This window comes from Leguminivora glycinivorella, chromosome 15, assembly GCF_023078275.1.
Source record: "Leguminivora glycinivorella isolate SPB_JAAS2020 chromosome 15, LegGlyc_1.1, whole genome shotgun sequence".
NCBI lineage: Eukaryota > Metazoa > Arthropoda > Insecta > Lepidoptera > Tortricidae > Leguminivora > Leguminivora glycinivorella.
The window spans coordinates 1,404,411-1,432,266 of NC_062985.1; the positions used below are offsets into that span (position 1 = coordinate 1,404,411).

Below are 27,856 nucleotides of genomic sequence, written 5' to 3' on the forward strand. Positions count from 1 at the left end.
AGGCAAATCTTCAAAAATTGCGTTACTTGAACGCTCCTTTATGGTCATATATGGGTTAGACGGGCTACTTCTACCTTATTATTACTGTTTTAGCACATATATACTGTGTATGTTTCAATACACACGTTTATATATCGATATATTTTACAAAAATAAATCAGGAACACTTCATGAGACTACATACTGTTTACAATAAATATACATCCACATTTTATTCTAATCATAAAATCAAATTGCTAATATAAAAACCCTGAAAAGTAGTAATAGTTCTTTAGATCATTAAAATTTCGACAGTTTATACGTAGTTACATAGGAATTAGGATCCATTGGAGGAGCGTCGATACAACTCGATTCTCAACGGGTTCCCTAAAATTCTCTAGTATCTGTAGAAGTCCATACAACAGATTCCAAAAACCCCTCCGGCTTTATCAACGATTTACACGCCCCGCCACTGATAGGTTCCTACTTTTATTTTCAAAACTAGCTGTTATATTTATTTATTCCAATAATTCATATATTTTTACATTACTATAGAAAAATAAACATATCATCCACTTTTTAATCGCAAAGTCGGGTACTAAGAAACTGATTTACAATTATTATCAATAAGCACTACAGAGATCAGCCATAAGTATCGTCAATATTTAATATAACTTTACCTTACACATATCATGGTTTAATTCAATATTAAAATCACCGTAGTAATTTTTTATAAAATGCAATCTAACGCCTTGATAATATATTTGTATCTAAATATTTACTTAAGACTTTAACAAGCGTCCATAGGCTGCGTAACCGTTACATCAGGCGAGCATACTAGCAAATCAATAAACAAAATATGTAAAAGAAATAAATAAATTAAAACACTTATACTCATTTTACATGGCGACCCCGCCATAAAATATATGCTTAAAGGCCTGAAAATATTAAATACTACTTTTTTTTTAAACTATATTAACAGCAAATAAGCATACGGTCAACTGAAATGTAAACGATAACAGCTGCCTATGGACGCAAGGATGTCACATGCGTCTTGCCGACTCGACTCATTAAAAGACCCATCCGAAACAAATAGACTACGGAAGACAAGCGCTGGCTTTATAAATAGCATTATACAGAACTGGGTCCATTTTAACACATTTTTTTACTTCATGTCTTGCTGTTTTTTGTTTGTCACGAATAAATATCTTTTAACACTTTAATCATTTAACATTTCTGTCTAGTCATTCAAATTCGAACTTTAATTATTACTAAAGAGATGCGTTTTTTAAAGTATCATGGTCAGTATTATTACCGCTCCGGACTAATGGCGTTATTCATAAACGCTTTATAAACCAGAATTAGCTAATAATTGTTTATCATTATCTTTCATGTTGACAAATGCATTCGTGAGAAAGGGACAAAACACTTTTTAACTAATCAGTTACTAACTTTTTATGAATAAGACGGTAAATGGTTAAATTCTATACACTCCTTTGAACCCCATAGTACAGTTCCATACGCAGATCCACACTTCACTACTAAGAGTAAGTTAAGTCCTCGACATCGTCCTGACTGAGCAGTCGGAAGCCAGCTAGTCACTCCTCGCGCAGCCGCGCGGGTTCGATCCCGGCCCTGCACCGTTTGGACACCACGTATATGACGCCGGAGAGGGCTAGTAGTATGGGTACGGATAGACCGATCGTGATGACCAGGATGACGAAGAGAGAGAAGGTTTCGATGGGCGGGGAGCCGTAGCCGAATGTTGTGGACCTGAGAACAATGTTATAAATGTCGTACAGAAAAACACATTTAGCATTTTATTTCTCATGGCTTTTGACTTGCCACTTTTTTTTAAACGAGAGTGTTCGGCACATTTAGCATTGTGACCATAGAAGTAGGATGACAAAGAATAACTGTCGAATCAAAAGTGAGACCAAAACTGAAGCAATGCCAAGTGTCATTGGGAATATTAAATTCAGAAATTATGTACGATAACCTGAATAATTTACTTTTCTAACTGTTTAATCCAAACGGAAATCACTCACTGTATGTATCCTCTAAATACAACTTTTTGTACTGAAAAGTACGTTTAATCCGTTAACTTAAATTGAGTAGGCCTGACGCTGCCTGTCATTAAAAATGGTCACATTTTTTCATTTGTAGTCTGCCTCTTTTGCACTCATAGGATGATCATATACGTGAAAGCTTCTCTTTTGCACATATGAGCAGTCTTTAAGCGTAAGAGAAATGATAGGTCTGTGCATAGCTGGGCATTAACTCGTTAATCCATTAATCGTTAATTAACGAAGTTAACATTTCGATTAACGGATTAACTTTTAAGTTAACTTGAAAAAATGTTAACGGACTTGTTAACTTCCGTTAAATTTCTCCGAGTCCGTTAATCGTTAATCTAGTAGGGCACAGGCGCCATCTGCGCTGCCAAAAACACGTTCTGAACGCTACTATAAAAGCCCGAAGTACGGCAAATCCTATGATTTGCCGGTAAATCCTAGGTTTTACCGATGTCGATTGCTAAAAGTCCGAAATATTACCTAAAAAAGTATTCTTCACGTGGATTTGCTTTTACTAACTTTGATTCGGTGAATCCTAAGCTTTACCATGGCGACTGTTGTAGTGATAGGGCAGAAAATTCGAGCCCTATTTACGACCACATTCGCTTCCCTAGCCTCTACCGCCCAAAGTGCCACAACAGTCTCGTCACCGCCAGCATCTCTCCTGACACAGCTCTTGGCAGTAGCTCAGGCGATCACTGCCTTCCACGTGCAGCCTAGAGTTCAATGGGCTAGCTGTACTTCGGCCTTTTACAGAAATATAATACGTTATAGTGGATACTGATGCAACTAAATATTTAAAGAAAAGTTAATTTTTTTTCACGTGTTAACGGATTAACTTTAACTTACGTTAAATTTGTCGAAATGTATCGCTTTAACGATTAACGAAGTTAACTTTTTTAGTAACGGATTAGCGATTAACGAAGTTAACTATTTGATTAACGGTGCCCAGCTATGGGTCTGTGATTGTGACCTGTCGGAAACTTGACATTTGTAGAAGAGATTTTGGAAAATTGTATCGCTTTTTAGTTCTTGAGATTTTTTTCTAGCTACTTCAACAATTGGAAACTTGAGACTATGGCCGCTAGTTTGGGACGCTACTTGCGTTGATACACTGGCGCCGTCCCATGTTCCGGTCACCAGCGTTGCTGCTGGCGCTGCGGCATCCTCAGCCGAAAGCATCAAACGCCGCAAATATGCCATCCTAGGAACTAGCTACATATTTGCGGCGTTTGGCGTTGAGACCTTGGGGCCATGGGGGCCCAGTGCCCGTCATTTGTATAAGGATTTGTCGTCTCGCCTGATAGAGATCTCAGGCGACCAGAGGGCTGGCCAGTATTTCGCGCAACGTATAAGTATCGCTATACAGCGTGGAAATGCTGCCAGCCTTGCCCATTGACGGCGATTTAGGCCAATTTTTTTATTTATAAGTAGGTTAGGTATTTAGTTTTAAGTAGTTTTATTATGTTTTTATTTGTTTTATTCATTTATGCAATAAATAAATAAAATTATATTTATTGGAAACTTGTTTAAAGTCGGTAGCTTACAGAATTACAAAAACTACTAATGGGTAAAATGTAAATTTTGATCCAAATGATCCAAATGCGCGTATAACGTTTAGCCCTGGTACAGCTGCCTTCAGTTTCACGAACAAAAGTATCTGAAATCTGAACACGTTTTTAGCGTTCCGTAGTCAACTAGGAACCCTTATAGTTTCGCCATGTATGTCCGTCCGTCCGAGGATAATCTCAGTGACCGTTAGCACTAGAAAGCTGAATGGTACCAATATGTCTATCTATCACGCCGGCGCCGACAAACTGGTAAAATAAAAAGGGGAAAAAAATGTTTTGTTAGGGTTTATTAAAGTCAGGGAGGGCCAAGGGGACTTGGTTTTTGCTAAGAGAATGTGGTAAAGGTGAAATTCTTACCAAGCAGTATAGTTGTGTTGTCTGTAGAACCCGTCTTGGGGCTCGCCAAACGACACGATCATATCCTCTATGAGCATTTCGTCGATGTTGGGGTAGAACCGGATCAAGGTAGACGGCGGGACTATGCGTGTACTGAAAAAAAGTAAAAAGTAATAATTTTTAACCGACTATGGCAACGTAAAAGGAGGGTTCCCTCGTAACTTTTAAAGTACTCATTAGAATTTGACAAACGATATGATCTTTCGAATCGTCTTAATCGTCTGCTGGTTAAAGCTTATATGACGTCACCGCTGTAGTGTCATTGGGAGTATTAAATTCAGAAATTATGTATGATAACGTGAATAATTTGCTCTTCTAATTGTTTAATCGAAACGTAAATCATCCACTGTATCCTCTAAATACAACTATTTTCATTGAAAGGTCCGATTAATCCGTTAACTTAAATTGAGTAGGCCGCTAGCGGCTGCTGCTTGTCATCAAAAATGGTCACGTTTTTTCATTTGTAGTCTGCCTTTTTCCACTTACAGGATGATCGTGACAGCTTCTCTTTTGCACACTTCAGCAGTCTTTAAGCGTAAGCGAAATTATAGGTCTGTGGTTGAAATAGTTATTTGTTATACAAGGGGGCAAAGTTGTATTTTAACGCCGAGTGTGGAATTGAAAAACGAGCAAGTGAAAGGATTCTATAGTTGAACCACGAGCGAAGCGAGTGGTTCGAGAAAAGAATCCTCAACTTGCGAGTTTTTTAACACACGAGAAGTAAAATACATTTGCACCCGAGTGTAACACAAAACTTTTCCCCTCACTACAGCGAGGAAACTACAACGCAAAAAATGCGTTCATCGCTGCTTCCAGTAGTTCCACAGGTGGTAAATCATCTTTATTACTAGATTCACCTACTTTTATCAATTTTAAAGCAGTTAATTTGACTTTATTCAAGGTCAAATTACTTTACCCACTAGTAGATAAAATGCGTTTTTACCCGCTGGTATTAAAGGACAAAACACGTGTTTCCGAGCTAGTGAGTGGAAAAGATAATTAACGGCGAAGTGTCACTGTCAGGCGACAATTGTCATTATTGTAAAATAGGCCACTGTGCGGGCACAACTAGCAGTTTTGTCGACCGTTCTAATATGTGACGACTCTGTCTGTGTGCAGGGTTCGAAAATATCCGATATTTATAATAAATATCAAAATATCGGATATTTATGATATATATCGGATATATATCAACGTTGATATATATCCATTTTGTATGGAAGGCATATTATTATTTTGTTGCAATATTTATGAATACTACTTTAGATAAGGAAAAATCATAACAATTAGTAGAAAAATAGTAAAAAACACAAAAAGCTATATTTTTAACAATGTAACATTTTTTAAACCAATTTTTGTATTGCAATATTTATAAAAAAATGATATATGTCGGATATTTATATCCATTGATATATATCGTCGGTCCCTGTTTAGTTAAACTGCGAACTATAGATACCTGATGAAATCCGACACGTGGACTACTAAAAGATGTGACGCTGCCTTCTTTCTGCGTGTACGCGACAGGTCAGAACTAGGGATTGCAATCCGGTCTGATATCCAATCCGGCCGGATTTTGATCCCAATCCGGCGGATCCGGCCGGATCCGGCCGGATTGGCCTTGAGGTATAAAAGTACCCAAATAGTAACTTTTTTTGTATGTTTTCAGCATAATATGAGAAATATGATGGTATTTTGCTTCACGATTAATAAACCAAAAGTTGAAAGCTTAGAAATCAACATTTTTACCAGGTAACAAGTAAATTTTACTAAAATAATCAGTCGCAAATAAAATTCTTTCGTTTTTTTTAAACTTTCATAGGATAACAAAATTATTTTTACTGTACTGTTTTACAGTAATACCTATAGAGGTTTTAAGATACAATTTAGAACGGACATTATAACATTACCTACATGCATTATGAGATAACTACAATATAACACTTTAAGTTCTCGCGCTTTGTACACATATTTCAAGAGAGGGTGAAGGAACACATAGCGGCAGTTAAAAATCGCCATATACACAAATCTGCAATCGCCGAGCACCTGCTTACTGCGGAAACGAATCACTGGATTGAGCTACACAAACCCAAAGTTCTTTCCACCGAGCGACACTATTATCCCCGGATTGTGAGGGAGGCGATCGAAATTAAAAAATATCCTAAAAACTTTAACAGGGAAGACGGGTATAGATTATCGCCAACATGGGGACCAGTGATTCAAATGTTCAAACCAAAAGATCTATCTTCGGACCAGTGCGCGGATGTTGTGAGTGCTGTGTGTCGTGCGGTGGGAAATAAACAATAACTAAAAGCGGGTAGATTATATTTATTTGTCTACCCCGAACATTTATATAAATTAATATCGGGTAGTTTTGTGTTGTTTACATCTCCGGTGACACTTTGCTGGGACGTCAGTCTTCCGCGACCACGGCCAGTGCAACCTGGCCGAAACGTTGGGAAAAAAGGTAAAAATAATGTTAATTAATCGCGTTCGACCTGTGTGTGACTTTAAATATAGATAACTACAATATTTAAAAAAAGATAATTATGTTTTGTGTTATTTTACAGTTAACTTTTCTCACACGCAAAGAAGAACTAAAAAAAACTACAGTAGCTAAATTAAAGTCATCAAGAGTAATTGACCTTAGTATTATTTGCTATTGCTGAAACCACAATTTTACTGGATACCTTTTAAAAATGTTCATATTAAGCTTTGAATGGTTTTTTTTATGATTCTTGTAGCAATGTGCCCTCATACTTCTTATATCATGCTGAAAACGTTGTTGTTCTTATAGTCCTACGTCTCCACAGAGATGCAAAGGGCCTTCTCAAGCTCGCGCCATGCCTTCCTATCTTCAGCTACCCTCGTGGCCTCGCTCCAGCTCGACCCGGTCGCTCGTAGTTCATCCTCAACGGACCGCTTCCATGAGTTTACAGGACGCCCGAAGCCAAGGCTCCTTCCAGCGGCAGGCGATTTTCAGCCGAAAGAAATGGTTGCGTTATTTCGTTAGAGGGAACTCTTGGAATTGTGTGCTACCAATGTACTTTTTGTGTCGCGTTTTCCTCACTAATGGTTGTTTGCTGGCATATACTCAATAGGTCTTGATTTCGGATAGTGTTTGACCAGAAAACGCGAAGGATCGACCTCAGTGACATGTTAACGAAAAGTTTTGTCGTATGGCCCTTTGTCACTCTCCACTATTCAAGCAAACAATTGCACCGATTTCACTACAGATTCAAAGACGGAAAGTTTGACGCGTCACTTGAACACATTATTTTACTTCCAAACGGCCTAGTAATGCAAAAAACGTACGTATTAAATTATTTTTTGATTGGAAATAAGACCCGATTGCAATCCCCTGTTGAGCTACGTTCAAATGTTACCGTTCTAGTGTAATAAATAAATAATAAATAATATTAAATTACACTACCGGATCCGGCGAATTTCACCGGATCCGGTAGTATCAAAAAAGCACCGGATCCGGCCGGATTACCGGATCCGCCGGACCGGATTGCAATCCCTAGTCAGAACTGCATTCAGCCGCCCGCACCAGTGACACATCGGAGCGTTTTGTCGACAAAGTGTATGTGACGCTGACGTCTCTAAAATAATATCTACCTGTTAAAGTCTGATACGTGCACAACAGTAGAAGATGTGACACAGCGTTTCTTCTGCGTGTACGCGACGGGCCGGAACTGTCTGCAGCATAACACCAGTATTGACACATCGGGGCGTTTTGTCGACCGAGTGTATGTGACGTCTCTAAAAGGTTACCTGTTAAAGTCTGATACGTGCACGACAGTAGAAGATGTGACGCTGCGTTCTTTCTGCGTGTACGCGACGGGTCGGAACTGCATGTAACCGCCTGCTCCTGTGTTGACACACCGGGGCGTTTTGATTTCGATGATCTGTGAACAAAAGTTATCGTTAATATTGTTGAAATTAACTTGCCATCTCGTATACAAATAAGTTATTTCAATTTCAATTTATTTCCTTAGTAAATAATTATAACTTTACAGTGGGTATGTTGTACATAAAAATAGGGTAGGAAACAATTCCTCCGTACTAGTAAAAACTGTATGACGGCAGGAAGCACCACCTCTCCGGGATTAGGTACATTACAAATAAACTTAGACGAGACGCAATATACAAAAATAATAGGTGTCTATGCACTATTAGTTATAGGATACAAAAAATTACCTGTTAAAAGTATGAGACTAATGTACAGGCAGTAGATGTAGGTGTTTATAAGTGTGTGTGTGTGTGTGTGTGTGTGTGTGTGTGTGTGTGTGTGTGTGTGTGTGTGTGTGTATGTGTGTGTGTGTGTGTGTGTGTGTGTGTGTGCGTGCGCGTGTGAATGTATTACTGTCACCAGTGAGATTCTACAGATCACGAGGCTATTATGTATGGATATATATAGGTCAGTACCCATTATGCAGTATGTGTGAAAAACAAAAACACAACGTAGGAATATTTTTATTATAAATCTAGAAAGTAAAATATTTTCTGTTTATGTTTTAGTAACGAATTAAGCTATTCTTGTAGCTTACAAAGCGAGCGTTTCACGTTATCCGATCCGATATCGGATGTAGGACCAATTTCCTCTAATTATAGCTCTGGTAGCTTTGCGGTAGATGCGGTAAAAGCGGCTTTCAATCCGAAGGTCGCGGGTTCGTCCAAAATGTCATTTGATATTTGCCAATCGCCTTTGAAAAAAAAACATCGTAAGGAAACCGCGGACTAATTCTAATAAGGCCTAGTTATCCTTCGGGTTGAAAAGTCAGACAGTCGCTTTAGTAAAACTAGTGCCTATTTCAAATATCCCATGAGCCGTGGCGAATACCAAGATAATGAAAGGAAGATGATGATTTTAATACAAAGTACATGAGATTGTCAAGCGCGTTTGTGTAGAGCGTGCGAGGTATTCAATTCATGCATGTGTGAGTGTGTGTCTGTGTACAGTCAAGTGCAAAAATACGTATCGATTTTATCCGCTCAAAAATGTGTACCGAGACCTTATTCCGCCGACATAAAGTGCTATGGGACATATTTTTGATAAGTTGTACGCACCCATATTTTTACACTTGACTGTACATGTGCGTGTGTGTATGTATTATCATCTCACCTCAAACACTCCGGGCGTGTGCTCATCATCCAAACTCTTCTCGACGCGTCGCGCCATCGCGCCGCTGTCGTCCGACGCGACTAGGATCAGTCGCAGCGCGAATCGCGACGCGTTGAAGTCGCGCGATTGAGTTAGGTTGGCTAGATGGATGTCTATTAGGGTGGAGTTGGCTGTGTGGATTAAGTGGGGGAGTTGGGTCGCGTAGTCACGGAAGGGAAGGAGGTCGAGCTGTGGACAAACAAATACGGTAAAATAAATAGAGAAATTATAAGCTTTTGGCCTCTGACAAGGCATTTTCTGTGTCGGACGCCAATACTTCACTTTGGGTTGAAAGAATATAATACAGGGTGATCAATCCAAAACGGTCAGAATACACCGTGTTTTTTTTTTTTTTCCGTTAAATTCGACATGTCGTTGGGTTGGTTATCACTTATCAGGAACCACCCTGTATATAACTTTTATTTAAATTCGCAAAAATTATTTCATCGTTTTCATACATAATAAATGAATTAATTAGTGTGAGAGACCCTTAAGAATAATATTCTAGTTAGTGTCAAGTGATTGACGGCACATGTTAAAACAAATAACATTGGGAAGTGGTAAAGGCTGTCACACACGTGCTCAGTAATTAGCTTTATTTTTTAATAACTCGATAACCGTAAGAGTTAAGACGCTAGTTTCTTAGAGAAATTAATTGTATTTGGTCTAAAGAACCATCCCTTAAAGTTAACGGAATTCAATAAAAACAGGGTGTAGAGAAGTCAGAAACTATGAGAGACAGCGACACGCGACATATGTTTATAGGAAAATTTGCTCAAACAACCAAATAATGCATATTATTCTGAACCTTAACTCGTTAAAGTAAGGTTCGAAACAGTTAGCATTATAATATCGTCACTACTTTTAAAAAATCTCGTATCTCAAGCTGTTCCTCAAAGTTAAAACGCAGTAAGTCTATATGCATTCCATACATATTGTGACATTGCACATTTTTAGTACAACGACGTTTTTAGGTTTGTCTCAAACATAAGTTTTTGCGGATGGCAAGGACTTTAATTGATCTAGCAACTGAATCGATATGGATGACAGTTCTGTAATCCAATCAGAATCAACTGTCAACAAGGGTTGTTGCCAGTATACAAATATCCATGATTTTCATGATGTTAATTAATTTAGAATTTAAAATAAATATTTGATTGATAAATTAGGAAGTTGCTAGAACATGGTTAGAAAATTAGGTGGAATTTTACACACTAGATATTTCAGTCATTTGAAATTTATTACAGCAAATTATTGCTGAAGCTGTCGTTCGATTTGGTATCCCCAGGGCTCCCAAGGTTGTTTTGAGTGCTGAGATCATTTCCTCTTCACTTGCTAGCTGACTCCGGTACAGGTCGTAGGCCTCCAGTGGCTATTTTTAATGTATCATGGATTATCTCTGATATGGAACAGAAATCCAAATTGTGGAGCAGCAGGAGTCCTTTTCTGCAGGGCCTCAAGACTCCTCAGAATTGTATTTTTCACCATGAACTGTGAGTAGAGTTCAGTTGAATAATATTGTGTTAACTTCTTTGTGTGATCTTGGCTTTGTCAAGTTTTGACCATGTGTCTCTGTTTCCAGTCTCCTGATGGTTTATGTGGCGGGAAGGGTTTGTCAGAGCTGCGAATGATGAGGCTTCTCAAGTTCCAGCTGGTAAGCAATCCAGAATATTAAATATTCATATGATAAGGTTAGGCCACATTTCCATTGTCTAATGAAGGTTTTTTTCTATTTCAGCTGACTGGGATTTATCAGATTTAATTTATTTTACATTTTAGATTTTAAATTTATTTGTGGTTAAATTTGATTGTTTCACCCAAAGGGGTTTCGGTGAAGAGGATGCTTGCCGTAGGCTGAAGCTTTGGTTGCGGTGGTGCTCTTTTGAATTACTGCGCCTGGGGCAACCGCTTTGGCTCACTGAAGGATGGCTTGCATGTGCAGCGGTAACTTCTGGCTTGAAGGTTGGTGGCATTTCTCTTTCCTGGAAGCAAGTGTTAAATTTAGTTAAATTTAGTTTCTATCATCTATGTTGGCACTGATACTTAGGGACTAACCAGTCTTAGGCAATGCTTGTAAATCACTCAGAACCATATTTGCACGGCCCAGCTCTATCGTCTGGCAATGTTCATTTAGTTAAGGTGCTAAGCTTAAGCTTTTATTGCTGATTTACAAGCTGTACTTTGCATTGTGTCCTTTCATCAAATAAAATTGTGTGTCACAACTAACCGTTTTATTCCAATTCCATTTAGAACCTAAATCCTTGAGGAGAATCACCAGTAGCACCTTGTTTCGTTTCTTTATTAAGTTTTTTTGGCAGAATGAGTCTGCAAGGTTAATTATGTTTAGATTATTTTGATGATCGAGGCTTTCCCACCAGTTTTCCCGAGCCGGGTGTGGGAAGGCCCCGTTTCAAAAGGTTGGTGGCATTTCTCTTTCCTGGAAGCAAGTGTTAAATTTAGTTAAATTTAGTTTCTATCATCTATGTTGGCACTGATACTTAGGGACTAACCAGTTTTAGGCAATGCTTGTAAATCACTCGGAACCATATTTGCACGGCCCAGCTCTATCGTCTGGCAATGTTCATTTAGTTAAGGTGCTAAGCTTAAGCTTTTATTGCTGATTTACAAGCTGTACTTTGCATTGTGTCCTTTCATCAAAATAAAACTGTGTGTCACAACTAACCGTTTTATTCCATTTCCATTTAGAACCTGAATCCTTGAGGAGAATCACCAGTAGCACCTTGTTTCGTTTCTTTATTAAGTTTTTTTGGCAGAATGAGTCTGCATGTATTAAGTTTTGATTATTTTGATGATCGAGGCTTTCCCACCAGTTTTCCCGAGCCGGGTGAGGGAAGACCCCGTTTCAATGGCCGGCAATCATTTGCCGGAAACCAACAACATTGCAGCTGCCGGACACTCAAAAACTCAGACCGTTCCTGCAACTTCCAACCATTACCGGTGTCGTCCCGGATTGAAGTCACCTGTATAAGTTCAACGGGCACAAAAGTGAAATTGCCACTGTATAATAAGTTTAACTCAAAAGGAACTCAAATATGATGGCACCGACTTACAACTTGAAGTGATACTGTTGTGTTATAATTTATAATAAACAATGTTGAATTGACTTACTTTGTATTTACTAAATTTCTACCTTTTCAGCTCTGTGTAAGTCTCACTATATAACCTTAAATGAACAAGCAAACAAACAAGCTAATTGTTGTGAACATATCTCAAGGAGAATAACTAAGTTCAACTAAATGAACATCAACGGTATGACCTAAATTTAAAATTTGTAAATTATTTCAAGTTGCAATCTAAACAAACTTCAAGATTCTCAAATACTGCCAAATGTATGTTCCAAAATTTACAAAACCAATTTAATTTGCTTTTTAAACAAAATAGCACACATATATTTTGAAATTTTATAACCAAATGGTTTGTCACGAACTACTAACTTTTGAGTTAAAACTTTACACTTATTATCCATCACAAAACTTTGAAATTAACATGGCAACTCCTACACAAACAAAACAACCCCCATGAACTTCCCCTTAACAAAATCATAAAAAAGTCAATTACAGTACTTACAAAACTTCGCCCAAAATATTTGAACACACGTAGCCAAATTACTCAAAAAAATATTCACAAAATGCTTAAATTCACGAAAGATATTCAAAATGACTTTGGCCTAAGCCCTAAAATACTATCTTTCAGGCATAAAAAGTTACAAAACGTTACATAAAGTTTGACACTTTAAAAATTGGCTACTTCCTGTAAAAATGTCAGCACAATTTGTACCAACTGAAAATCTAAGCACTTATCTCTCAAATTTCACAATAATATCTTAATAAAGTGCAGCAAAACGGGCAAAAAATATTGTGAAGCAGCTAAAGCTCACCTCAATTTACAACAGTGTGTGCATAAGGCAAAACACAGCTCAAAATGGATCACTGAAACGTAAGTACTACAAAACTTTCATTATCACTATATATGGCACTGAAAAAATGAATTCTTGAGGAAAATACCACCCTTAAATACAGAACAAAACGAAAAATGAGTTGGGCGCCATTGAAACGGGGCCTTCCCACACCCGGCTCGGGAAAACTGGTGGGAAAGCCTCGATCATCAAAATAATCTAAACATAATTAACCTTGCAGACTCATTCTGCCAAAAAAACTTAATAAAGAAACGAAACAAGGTGCTACTGGTGATTCTCCTCAAGGATTTAGGTTCTAAATGGAATTGGAATAAAACGGTTAGTTGTGACACACAATTTTATTTGATGAAAGGACACAATGCAAAGTACAGCTTGTAAATCAGCAATAAAAGCTTAAGCTTAGCACCTTAACTAAATGAACATTGCCAGACGATAGAGCTGGGCCGTGCAAATATGGTTCTGAGTGATTTACAAGCATTGCCTAAGACTGGTTAGTCCCTAAGTATCAGTGCCAACATAGATGATAGAAACTAAATTTAACTAAATTTAACACTTGCTTCCAGGAAAGAGAAATGCCACCAACCTTCAAGCCAGAAGTTACCGCTGCACATGCAAGCCATCCTTCAGTGAGCCAAAGCGGTTGCCCCAGGCGCAGTAATTCAAAAGAGCACCACCGCAACCAAAGCTTCAGCCTACGGCAAGCATCCTCTTCACCGAAACCCCCTTTGGGTGAAACAATCAAATTTAACCACAAATAAATTTAAAATCTAAAATGTAAAATAAATTAAATCTGATAAATCCCAGTCAGCTGAAATAGAAAAAAACCTTCATTAGACAATGGAAATGTGGCCTAACCTTATCATATGAATATTTAATATTCTGGATTGCTTACCAGCTGGAACTTGAGAAGCCTCATCATTCGCAGCTCTGACAAACCCTTCCCGCCACATAAACCATCAGGAGACTGGAAACAGAGACACATGGTCAAAACTTGACAAAGCCAAGATCACACAAAGAAGTTAACACAATATTATTCAACTGAACTCTACTCACAGTTCATGGTGAAAAATACAATTCTGAGGAGCCTTGAGGCCCTGCAGAAAAGGACTCCTGCTGCTCCACAATTTGGATTTCTGTTCCATATCAGAGATAATCCATGATACATTAAAAATAGCCACTGGAGGCCTACGACCTGTACCGGAGTCAGCTAGCAAGTGAAGAGGAAATGATCTCAGCACTCAAAACAACCTTGGGAGCCCTGGGGATACCAAATCGAACGACAGCTTCAGCAATAATTTGCTGTAATAAATTTCAAATGACTGAAATATCTAGTGTGTAAAATTCCACCTAATTTTCTAACCATGTTCTAGCAACTTCCTAATTTATCAATCAAATATTTATTTTAAATTCTAAATTAATTAACATCATGAAAATCATGGATATTTGTATACTGGCAACAACCCTTGTTGACAGTTGATTCTGATTGGATTACAGAACTGTCATCCATATCGATTCAGTTGCTAGATCAATTAAAGTCCTTGCTATCCGCAAAAACTTATGTTTGAGACAAACCTAAAAACGTCGTTGTACTAAAAATGTGCAATGTCACAATACATATTACAATTTTCTTTTCATTGACAGACGAAGATACAAGTTTTTTTAAAAGTAGTGACGATATGTTATTACCTCAAATAATCTTGTTTTTCTAGTGATTATATAACAAGCAGCTCGTTTCAGCATTGCATTCGTTTATCACGCAATTACAATTATTACATAAGTAACTATTAATAGTTCTATTATCCATGTCAAGGATTATTTGGTTCAAGTGGCTGATAAATACTCGTAGATGCTTATGCACACTGTTATTATACACGTTTAACTTTCGTGAGACATATTCAAATAATTAATGAATATACCTAGGGTTGCGAAAAAACGGTTTGAAAAAAAAAATGAAAAAAAAAACGGTGAAAAAACCGGTTTTTTTTTCTGGAGCCTGTTTTTTTCTAAAGGTCAAAATCTCAAAATTTGCAGAACAGTTAATACTTTTATGCGGTTATTTAGACTTCATATTAACTATTAAACAAATTTAATTTAATAACTTTAATTTCTGGTTTTATAAAACTAACATTTACACAATCTGTAGTTAGTAGTTATCGCTATTTACTGTTGGCAACACCACCGCCTCTCCACGCTCCACGCCCCATCGGGGATACCCCAATAAAAATGTGTATACTGAATGTTTATCGATTTAAAATGTACGTTATTGTTATTAAAACGTTACAAATCACGAAAAACCGTTATTGTCGTATTATTCGTTAATCTAAAAACATATTTAGAAAAAAAAACCATGGTGCTTGGTTTTTTTTCATAATTCTGAAAAAACATCACCATACCATCGCCTCTTGTTCAGTGAAGACACTGTCTTGACACCCAACTCAAGTCCCTTAGTCTAGTACTGTTGTCTGTATAGCCCCTGTCTAACTGACTGTACCTTAATAGTGACGGTCCCGTTCCTGTGTCGACTGTACTTGTGCGCTTGCATCACTACCATCGCCTCTTGTTCAGTTCAGACACTGTCTTGACACCCAACTCAGGTCCCTTAGTCTAGTACTGTTGTCTGTATAGCCCCTGTCTAACTGACTGTACCTTAATAGTGACGGTCCCGATCCTGTGCCGACTGTACTTGTGCGCTTGCATCACTACCATCGGCTCTTGTTCAGTGCTGACACTGTCTTGACACCCAACTCAGGTCCCTTAGTCTAGTACTGTTGTCTGTATAGCCCCTGTCTAACTGACTGTACCTTAATAGTGACGGTTCCGTTCCTGTGCCGACTGTACTTGTGCGCTTGCATCACTACCATCGCCTCTTGTTCAGTGCAGATACTGTCTTGACACCCAACTCAGGTCTCTTAGTCTAGTACTGTTGTCTGTATAGCCCCTGTCTAACTGACTGTACCTTAATAGTGACGGTTCCGTTCCTGTGCCGACTGTACTTGTGCGCTTGCATCACTACCATCGCCTCTTGTTCAGTGCAGATACTGTCTTGACGCGACCAGCTCAGGTCTTTTAGAGGGAAATGACGGAACTTGGTACTGCTGTTCGGATGCCCTTGGTCTTCTAGGTCGTTGTATTCGTATATCTATAAGTAAAATAATAACTTTTAGTAATACATCACAACTTTTAGTATAATAAAAAAAATAAGAAAATAAAGAGGCTTTCTATTTTATTCTAATACATCGCAACCAAGAACCCGTCAGGGGCCCAAGCCCAAGCCTCTCGAAAGTTATTAGTCTAATAATATTAGAGTGTGGTCATGGCAGCCCATACGATTTGACAGTTCGTGGACTAATAATATTAGTATAATATCGTTCGAGAAATGGGCCCCTGGTGGGCACTCGTGAACTTTGCTCAGATGCCGGAGAACCCGCTGGGCGGGTTGTCGCCATACAAGCGGGCGGTTATAGATAACTATCGGTTTCTGACGTAGTGCGAGTGCGACATTTTTTGTAGTGTAGTTTTAAGTGATATAAGTCAATATAATATACATAGTATTAGTATTACGGCTCAGCCACGATAATGGTCTAAGCGCGACAGCGGTGAGCGGCGGCCATACATTGGAGCGAGACACAGCGATAGGACTTTTCATTCGCACGGCTGCCACTCACCGCTGTCGCGCTTAGACCAATGTCGTGGCTGGGCCGTTATAGTTTTATCATGGATCGGATCCATGATTTACGACTATAAACTTTCCGACGTGAGAAACGTATCCGTAAGTTTTGGGCAACACAATGGTAGATACCATGTTACTTTGGTAATGATACTTTTACAACACGAATGAAAGGAAAATGAATTTGTTTTTTTGTAAAGAGCTTGGAAATTGTAGTGTAGATAATGCAAACACATATATATATCGTCACTACTTAAAAAAAAAACTTGTATCTTCGTTTGTCAATGAAAAGAAAATTGTAGTAAGTATGTATGGAATACATATAGACTTACTGTGCGTTTTAACTTTGAGGAGCAGCGTGAGATACGAGATTTTCTCAAAGTAGTGACGATATACAACATATATGTTGTATGTAACAAACCAAATAATCAAATAGCCAGGTATTCTCAACATATTAATATTTCACAACCTAATTTGAACCTATTCTGATGACATAGTACAAAACTTATGTTATGCTCTGATTCCTCGAATCACGGACAGCATTGTGAATAGATAATCAATATCAATTTAGAATACATTGATCTCTTTGTTCACATAATAAAAGCCGTAAAATAGGGGCAGGGGCACTTAAATACGTAGAGGCATCAATAATAATGACTAACAGAATTTAAGGAAATTAGTGTGGGAATGCCACTACTCCATATTATCAACGTTGTTAACACAGAAAATTTGTATCTATGTATAAAAACCGGCCAAGAGCGTGTCGGGCCACGCTCAGTATAGGGTTCAAGTTGAAAATAATTTTCCTAGAAAGTCTTTATAAAGTTCTACTTTTGTGATTTTTTTCATATTTTTAACCGTCGCCTCATATCTCAAGAAGGACGGTTATCAAGTCGTCTGTATGTTTTTTTTTTTTTTTTTTTTAATGTTTGTTCCTCGATATCTCCGTCGTTACTGGACCGATTTTGAAATTTTTTTTTTAATTGAATGTATATGCATACAGATTGGTCCCATTTTTCTCAGAACCCAGTTCTGATGATGGGATCCTGGAGAAATCGAGGGAACTCCTCGAATCTGAAAGGCATACATATAGTGATTTTTGTGTTTTTAAAGGAACAGCATGCATTTAGGTACGGAACAGTGACATTTGGTGCAGTGGAACTGCTGATGATGGCCAGAATAGAACTCTTCAAATCTGAACGGCACGCTTATAGTGACTTTGGTATTTTTATAAGAACAGCATGCACTTTCATCCAGAACAGTGACATTTGGTACAGTGGAACTGCTGATGGTCAGAACCGAACTCCTCAAATCTGAACGGCACGCTTATAGTGACTTTGGTATTTTTATAAGAACAGCATGCACTTGCGTCCAGAACAGTAGCGGCTTGCCCTAAAGTGCGCTTGTGCGGTGCACTCCCAAAAATAATCACAATTAAACTATAGTAATACATCAATTATGGTACCTCAAATTAATGTATTATACTATATAAAAACTATCGCAAAAAAGTCCAATCAAACAATTACTTATATTTCTTAAAAGTTCATTATACAGTCTATATTAATCCGCCAATTCCCTTCCTATACAATTTCATACGCACCGCGCTCAACGGAGCGCTTTGAATTGCGCTCCTATGGAGAAATATTCAGTACATTCTCTAATACGAAATTCAGTAAGAGCGAAAGAGAAGTTTAGTCATAGCTCCGCGCGTGAGACAGAAGATTATGTATGAAATATTAGGTAAATCTGGAGCGCCGCTCCTAGGGACGTTTGACCACAGAGCTATATCAAGATAGAAAGAAAAAGTATCATATTTAGTACCGTGAACGGCAGTCTGCTCGACGATTGGATGTCAAAATTAGTTTTCCATTGCGGTTTTAATTTGACGAGCTCGATTTGGCGTGCGTTCAAAACAAACGACCTATAAACATGAAATAAATGCTAGAATAATGTGTATGTAATGATTGTAATGAAAATAAATTGATTTGTTCTTAGAGTACGAGCGATGTAAAAATAAGCCATGAATTCAAACTCGAGTCAATTCACATTTGTGGTATCAAGTATTTATCTATTTATTCAACAGATTAAAAAGTATGCAACACAAATTAAATTACAAATACATTCATGCAAAAATCTTAAACTAACTTATATTATAAATATTCTAAACTACATTAATAATTAACTAGGATAATCCAATCATAATAAGAACACCAATAAATGCGAAATGTTACACGATCGGTCTCCCTGTCAACCGCCAAGCTTTTTCCTTCTATCTCGATATAGGTCTGTGGGTTTGTCCTTGATTACCGTCTCGGTTGCATCGCGCAGGCGCGAAATGCGTCGCGGTCATCCGCGACCCGCGTATTTCGCGCGCTATTTTGTTAATTGTTAGTAAACAATAGATAAGTTTTATTTTAAGGCACGCGCGGGAATACAATTTTGCCTTATTTTGAAACCGTTTAAATTGTTTCTATTGCAAGTGTGTGAGAATGGATGGATACAATGTGACATTTATAAAAGAGTGTGAAAAACTTTTGCAACGCGATTAGAATTAAAAGCTAAAGGACCACCGCGGCCCGACCTTAAACTTACGCAAATATGTTTTTCAAAAACCAAAATTTTACACGTGTTTTTAAAACGGAACAATATGAAAAAACACCGTGGTTATGTGGATGTGAAAAAAGTGACAAAAAACAGTTTGTCACTTTTTCACATCCACATTTCCATGTCTTTTATTTGGAGCGGGCGCGGACGGCGGAGGTGGTGAGTCTGCATGGAGCGATAGTGACCGTCAGTGACTTATCGCATCTTTCGATAAAAATAAAAAAAAACATTCACAATCCCGCATTCATTTACTGAATGAACTGCAGTTTTCGTCTATTCATTTTTATGTTTTACTGTTATTAACCCTGAAGCTGGGTAGCTATATAAACTAAATAAAGAATATTTTTCACTGAAATTTAAACTTATAGTTCAGGCATTTGTTGGAAAATTGAAGGAAAGAAAAAATGCATCTCTGAGCTAATTTAATATGATTTAAATTTAATCACATTGAATAAGTACAAACAGGAACACTAGACTTTATGCCGTTGTAATAGGAATTACAAATACACAGTTAATAGTGTTGATTATGTTATGTAGGCTAGGTACATACACGTAGGACCTTGGGCCTTACGATGATTATTTGGGTGAACACCCACAAATTACAGCCACGAGCCGCCTCTGGTCCATAACAGTGACATTTGGTGCAGTGGAACTGCTGATGATAGTCAGAACCGTACTCCTCAAATCTGAACGGCACACTCATAAGTGACTTTAGTATTTTTGCAAGAAAAGCATGCATTTAAGTTCAGAACAGTGACATTTATTTATTTAGTTATGTTTGTTAAGCATATTGAGTTTTCAAGTCAAAGTTTGTCAAGCTTCGATTTCTTATAATATAATATCGGATTCATGAGGAATTGAGGAAACTCCTCAAACCTTAACGTTATACGTATATTCATTTATGTTGCCATCTAATAATTAAAGCATTAAAAGCAGTTTTAAAAAATACCTACACATTTCTACATAATCCAACATTCGCAAGTAACTTTCACCAGAACCCGAAAGGCGACGGTTTTTTTTTCTTAAAAATTATTTAAACATATGGTTCAAAAGTTAGAGGGAGGGGGACACTTTTTTTCCCTTTAGGAGCGATTATTTTCTAAAATATTAATAGTATCAAAAAACGATTTTAGTAAACCCTTATTCATTTTCAAATACCTATCCAACAATATATCACACGTTGGGGTTAGAATGAAAAAAAATATCAGCCCCCACTTTACATGTAAGGGGGGGTGTACCCTAATAAAACATTTTTTTTTCCATTTTTTATTTTTGCACTTTGTTGGCGTGATTGATATACATATTGGTACCAAATTTCAGCTTTCTTGTGCTTACGGTTACTGAGATTATCCGCGGACGGACGGACGGACAGACAGACATGGCGAAACTATAAGGGTTCCTAGTTGACTACGGAACCCTAAAAATCATGCAAGAACTATTCTTCAGTTTTAGTTTACAGGACCTGGAGTTTACACGTTCAAATATGTGTTCCTGAAGTCTGAACTGTGATCGTTGTGGTAAGAAGTGCCGCGCTGCTATAGGACTGTATAGTCGTCAACAGAGATGCAAAACCCCGAAACCTCACAAGCGCTGCAACAAACATCTACGTGTGCGTGTGGATTGAGTGAGCACCTTCCGAAAAAAAAAATATGCTGATCATTCAGTAAAAGTTCTAAAACAATTGTATATATAATTCCCATTTCACTTTTACTAAACTATACACATATAACAGCGGTCTAAATCTTATGTTTTTCATCAAAATTCGGCTTTTCAAAAGTGTGAGGATTGAGTGAGCATAAGAAACTATTTGTAAAAAATTAAATACGTCACTAGGTGATCTAAAATTTATAGAGGTAAGTTGGCATATTTTTTACTAAATGTTAGTATATAAATATTATATGGTAAATGAATACATTCACTGTTTTCGTTGGTAGTTTGTGAGAACTGAGCGAGCACATGTTAATGAAAGTATCTTTTGATTTATCTTTTTACAAATTCAGAGATTCGTTTTACAATTGTTTCAGAACTTTTACTAAATGATCAGCATATTTTTTTTTTCGGAAGGTGCTCACTCAATCCACACGCACACAACATCTACAACAGATGCTGTGGCCAATGATGAGGAACTATGTTCCTTAGGTCTGATTTGTCTGATCTGATATTACAATACAAATACTTACTCTTTATTGCACACCTTGATAAAATACAACAATACAAAACAAGGAAGCAACTGGAACAAAGGTAAACAACAGGCGGTCTTATCGCTAAAGAGCGATTTCTTCCAGACAACCTTAAACCTTATTATCTCAGTAGGTGTCAGCAAATTGAAATAAATATATTATACTAGCTTTTACCCGCGGCTTCGCCCGCGTAATAAAAGTATTCATTAAGATTTTCATTTGGATCCGTAGGGACCGTAGGTTTCTCTGTAGGTATATTTATCTGCGATTATTTCGATTGCACATAATACTTTTGCTTGCAATGATTGTAGAAATATTACACATCGACCACAGCGTAGGTAATTCTATATACGCTGGGGAAACCTTTATAAACATCCCACATAGCCCGTATTTCGACACTATGATCGGTGGGTAAAAAGTACTTTTTTCTATTATCCCTTACAATTTTTTACATTTTGCTTATACTTATCGCAAACGTAATCTTCAAGCAAGCAAACAACGATCGTCTTAGAGCACATTGATTGTAAGAGACCGCCGACCGATTATCCGTATCCCGCTAACGATACCCATATTATCCGTATCCGTATCCGTATCCGTATTGCTATCGCTATGGCTGTCGCTATCGCTATCGCTATCGCTATCGCTATCCCTATCGCTATCCCTATCGCTATCCCTATCGCTTTCCCTATCGCTATCCCTATCGCTATCGCTATCCCTATCCCTATCCCTATCCCTATCCCTATCCCTTATCAAGATGTTTAATGATATAACACTTTAAGTTCTCGCGCTTTGTACACATATTTAAAGTCACATACAGGTCGAACGCGATTAATTAACATTATTTTTACCTTTTTTCCCAACGTTTCGGCCAGGTTGCACTGGCCGTGGTCGCGGAAGACTGACGTCCCAGCAAAATGTCACCGGAGATGTAAACAACACAAAACTACCCGATATTAATTTATATAAATGTTCGGGGTAGACAAATAAATATAATCTACCCGCTTTTAGTTAATGTTTATTTCCCACCATGTTTATTTTAAAGGTAAAAATAATGTTAATTAATCGCGTTCGACCTGTATGTGACTTTAAATATATGTTTAATGATTTCTTATCAAGTGCTAAAATATAAAGTTTCATGGTTTTATCATTTAAAATCTTTTTCAACCCCTTCATCCCTTTTTTTCGAAATAAAAAGTAGCCTATGTTCTGTCTCAGGGTCTAAAGATTGTCTGTTCCAAATTTCATCAAAATCGGTTGCGTGGTTTAAGCGGGAAAGCGTAACAGACAGACAGACAGACAGACAGACAGACAGACAGACAGAGTTACTTTCGCATTTATAATATTAGTATGGAGGATTGTTCCTATGGACATAATATGTATTTGGCAAAAAGTTGATATTCCTCTAAAACGATCGAAAGTTCTAGTCGAAAGTCGAGCGCTCGATATTTATTTGTGTCAATTCAGTCAAACATGAACCCATGTCTGTGTAGTTGGCTCATGAGTCATCGGCGTCATCCATCGATTTAAACTTCTCTAGATACACTATCACCTACAAATTCGGCACTCAAAAGTGTCCGATCGCTTAGTTGCAAATGTGTGCGTCCAGTTGACAAACGAAAACTTCGCAATGTAGTAAAAACTACTTTCATTTTTTTACAAAAACAACGTTATTTCTTAGTACTTAAAGTTCAATTTCAAATGCAAGCAATTGGCGGTTATGACATTAATGAATGTGATCATCGCGAAAGCCATAAAATTTTATTACCGCAGATCGCAGGTGTGCATATTTTTAAAAAAATCTACGTCTTATTGCAACCAACTTAAGTTTAATTTCGTTTGCGCTGCAACAATCTAAACGCCATTTTTACATTGGGAACGAGGATGGACAGAGGCATCATGGGAGTCGCGCTATGAGATGAAAGGCGAGAATGAGGAAATTTGCGGTATTTTTGCGAAAAACTGTTTTAAAAAATCCTATTAGATAGAAAATTTCTTAAGGAACAAAACGTTTGGTATAACATTTTTCGAGATGTTGCGTATTTTAAGCGAAAAAAAAATGAGTTTTTACTGTACGATATTTTTATTGATATTATCTCAAACAAAAAAATATATAAGGTACGGCGGGACAATTTGGACTGGGGGACAATTGCAACTGAACTGATTAATATCTCCACGTTTTGCAATGTTTGCATTATTAAATAGAGTCAACTGAGGTATATATATATATATATATATGGGTGAATCAACTTTTTCTTGTTTGTTATTGCCATGGTTACGGTCCCCTGGGTCACCCTGGTTTTATGCAAAATTATGGTACTTAAACTATGCAAACCTGCAATCCTGCAGAAGAATTGAACGATGACATTAATTTATTATTCTACGTATAATTTCTTTCAAAGCTTTGTTTGGGTAAATCTTCTCTCCGCTCCTCAGCTATAATCTTGCGCCATTTTTCCCTTTCAACGTCTTGTTTTGGGAATCTGGAATAAAAAGCTTTTTTATTACTTAAAAACGAATTTGCTATTCCCGGGTTGTTTCTTTTTATAATTAAAGTAATTTATAAGATATGTATTAATATTATTGAATTGAAATCATTTATTTCAGACTTATTGGTCCATAATAATAAATAAATACATACATTATTAATATGAAATAGGCTTCTTTTACAAAAAATATAAATTAGCGACTCCATCATTCCATTTTTAACTATGTTCCACTTCATCCATCTTTTGTCGCCGTCCGCTCATTACTAGTATAGCGCGAGAGAAAGAGACAAACTGCGTAAGACCAAATCAAGGAATTTACTTTAATTATTCTAGAAAATAAATGTTTTTTGTAAGTTAGGAAGCCATTTTGACCACAAATGCATAACATTATAAAATTATTAACAATTACTTACCGGAAATACGATACGTCATCCTTTTTCAACGTATATAAGGTGTTATTTTTGCACTTTTTTACGGAGCACTTAGGCATGTTGCCGACACGGCGGATGAAGCGCTACTGACCGCCCAATTGTGCTTAGAACATTTTCAAGCACAATTTGCTGCGGACACATTCTAAGCCGTGATGGTGCATCTAGGTAGTTTAGATCGATGCCTGGGGCCCGTTTCTCGAAAGGTACAAGCCTTGTGTTTGTGTGGCCAAAATTTCAAATGTTGAAAAACCAGCCCTGAGTGTGTAGACTGTGTAGGGTCATGCTCAGTACAGCAATTCCTGTTAAGTTTGTTTGTACATTTGGATCACGTCTCCGATTTGGATAATAATTAGTAGGCTGATAGAGTCCATAATGCTGAGCAAGATCCACTAGGTTTCCCAAAATGTCCTATGCAGTTTGTACGAAACCTTCCTTTTTTGTTACCAGATTTCTATACATTTTCAGTAACAAAAAAGGAAGGTTTCATACAATCAACCTAGGACATTATGGGAAACCTAGTGGATCTTGCTCAGCATCATGGACTCTATCAGCCTACCAATTTTTATGCAAATCGGAGACATGATCCAAATGTACAAACTTAACGGGAATTGCTGAAAAAAGCTTTTTGTAGTTACAGTAAACGACCAAAGAATACACATTGGTCTTTGGAAAGAGAGTAAAGAGACAATTAACATCACATAAGCAAGAAAGAGACAACACTCTACGAAGACGAAAAACCGATGTGCATTCTTTAAGCCGCGTATCGACTGCGCGCGGCAGCCGCGCGAGCCATGTTCGACCGCGCCAAACCTGCGTTTTGGTGCGCGAGCCAATTTAAAGCTCAACATTTTCATATAGCGCGGCAGGCGAACAGGCGATCCGTGAACAAACATTCATTTAGGTCCGTCCCAATTGCGCACGCACAACACACTGACGCTCCTTTGCCGCGCCACCAAAAACCGACACGAACTGGTTCGCCGCGCGGCACGTTCGAGCGCGCCAATGTTCCAGCTGCCGCGCGCGGCGGACCCGTCCCCATATTACGCGGCCGCCGCGCGAGCCAATGTTCGATGGTTTGCCGCGCGCAGTCGATACGCGGCTTTATGACAGTTTTAAACTTCAAAAGAGACTGTACAGCCGCGTATCGACTGCGCGCGGCAGCCGCGCGAGCCATGTTCGACCGCGCCAAACCTGCGTTTTGGTGCGCGAGCCAATTTAAAGCTCAACATTTTCATATAGCGCGGCAGCGGCGCGCGGCAGGCGATCCGTGAACAAACATTCATTTAGGTCCGTCCCAACTGCGCACGCACAACACACTGACGCTCCTTTGCCGCGCCACCAAAAACCGACACGAACTGGTTCGCCGCGCGGCACGTTCGAGCGCGCCAATGTTCAAGCTGCCGCGCGCGGCGGACCCGTCCCCATATTGCGCGGCCGCCGCGCGAGCCAATGTTCGATGGTTTGCCGCGCGCAGTCGATACGCGGCTTACAAAAATCAAAAACTGTAGTTTAAGCTACAGAAATAACTAACCCTACAGAAGCTTGTTAAAAGGGGGCTCAGTCATCTCTGTAGTTTTCTGTCATTAAATTAATTTTGGGTGATTCTGAGTAGAAAAAAGCTTCAGTTTTAGAATACCTTTTTGATATTGCAGCGTGTTTTATTTTCTTGCAGTTTTCTGTCAAGAAAACCTTTGCAAACAAATTCATCTAAAATGTAAATATTCTGCAGGTAAGTCATCAATAAACTTTCACCCCCTTATTCATAAACATACTCTAAAGTTATCAAACTGATAAAGTTCGTTTGTCCCTTTCCGACGTATTTGCGTGATAGAAAAGGACAAACAAACTTTATCGGCTTGATCATTTAGTAAACATTTATGAATAAGGTAAGGGTAAGTTTTTTGGTGACTTTTTATCACTGATGGTTTAAGACAAAGCTTATAGTAAAACTGGTAAAACTTACATCAGAAATAGCCATAGCAAAGCTATAAATTGGGTCTTCGGACATGTTGAACTTGACAGGCTTGTCATGTTGCCATTCAACTTGCAGTGACGAGTTCACACCAGCTACTGTGTAGATGACCGTTGGAGTTCCCTGCGTGAAGTCCCAGAGCTGATGTAATGTGTCGTGGGAGCCTTCAGCCTTTATGTAGACGAGGGTAGTATTTGACGAGCATGCATCACAGTCTGGGTTGATTGTTGAAGTTATCTGTGGATTTGTGATTCATTGTAATTTATGCATGGATTGTTATTTCCTATACAGTTGAACTTAGTACTTATGACTAACATTAAGGCACATAACATGTATGTTATTTTATTATGAGATCAGAATCTTTGAAGTTTCAGTAATTATTTTATTCTTGTCAAAAATATTCTGTTAAGGAATACATTCTAACAAACAATATAGTCCTACTAAACATACATACATACAATCACACCTGTATCCCATAAAGGGGTAGGCAGAGCACATGAACTACTCAAGTTTCAGTGCCACTCTTGGCAAAAAGGGGTTGTAAGAAAACGAAAATTGTGACATTGCAGTGACAGGTTGCCAGCCTCTCGCCTACGCCACAATTTAACCTGTATCCCACTGTCGACTTCTACGACACCCACGGAAGAAAGGGGGTGGTGAAAACTAAAATAAGCTAGAATATTTTGAACATTAAAATATTGTATGATAACTACTCAGTTTTCAAAGATAAATCAAAATTTATCATCTGTTATGTTCTAATTCACTACTGACTCACTATTGTAACTAGACACTTCGCCAGTACAATGCCATTTTTCATAGAAGTAGGTCATTTTCACTTTACAACATATGTTAAGTACAGTACTAACTAGTGAAATATTTAGTTACATATATGACCTAAGTATTATTGTCATTGATACAAAGGGCCTTTGAACTTGAATTGGACAAAGTAAATTTTATGATAAAGAAAAAACTGGTCAATTATATGACAATCAAAAGTGGGTGTTTACAAACAATAGATAAAACACTTCCGTACCTTCCTGTCCTGTCCAAAAGCTAAAGAGAGCACAGCAATTAGCACAAAAGTCCGTAAATGCATGTTTATCATAAAAGAAAAGCCTCACTTCCTTTAAATATAATAATAACAAGCAATAATTTGTTGCAAATACAATAACACTCTCGTAGGTTCACAAGTCAACTGCACGCAGATAATTAGGTGGCACGTGCACAAAGGATGAGCAATTGCGCGATAACTGTGCTGTGTAATAACTTATATCTCTGTTTTATTCGGTTTGGATGAAAACAACGTCCTCGTGGTAACAACAAATCGAGCTTGCGTCACGCGATCCCAATATGGTAGTGTTATACGAAACCTAATTTTGTCATCGTGGCGCTAG

At 37.9% G+C, this 27,856-nt stretch overlaps 1 protein-coding gene and 1 long non-coding RNA gene across 2 annotated transcripts; one reads left to right on the top strand and one right to left on the bottom strand.

The window, feature by feature from the left end:
- Window positions 1-43: 43 nt before the first annotated feature.
- Window positions 44-27,781, bottom strand: LOC125233916 (glycosylated lysosomal membrane protein A-like). Its single transcript, XM_048140089.1, has 7 exons — window positions 27,496-27,781; window positions 26,454-26,699; window positions 16,079-16,261; window positions 9,147-9,374; window positions 7,796-7,929; window positions 3,983-4,114; window positions 44-1,752 (listed from the first exon to the last, which is right to left on the bottom strand). Exons 1-7 carry the CDS (start codon window positions 27,565-27,567, stop codon window positions 1,578-1,580), a joined length of 1,170 nt encoding a protein of 389 aa, XP_047996046.1. The 5' UTR covers window positions 27,568-27,781; the 3' UTR covers window positions 44-1,577.
- On the top strand, window positions 10,658-11,863 carry LOC125233917. Its single transcript, XR_007177901.1, has 2 exons — window positions 10,658-11,147; window positions 11,603-11,863. It is a non-coding gene; the product is annotated as an uncharacterized LOC125233917 (long non-coding RNA).
- Window positions 27,782-27,856: the final 75 nt, after the last annotated feature.

Bases quoted from the DNA above. Each gene is read 5' to 3' on its own strand.
- LOC125233916 (XM_048140089.1), bottom strand. From the start codon at position 27,567: ATGATAAACATGCATTTACGGACTTTTGTGCTAATTGCTGTGCTCTCT. The intron at 9,375-16,078 runs GTACAGTCAGTT...GTTTGTCCACAG, and splicing joins ACGGAACCGTCACTATTAAG to CTCGACCTCCTTCCCTTCCG. The intron at 7,930-9,146 runs GTGAGATGATAA...TTTTGTTCACAG, and splicing joins ACACGCCCGGAGTGTTTGAG to ATCATCGAAATCAAAACGCC.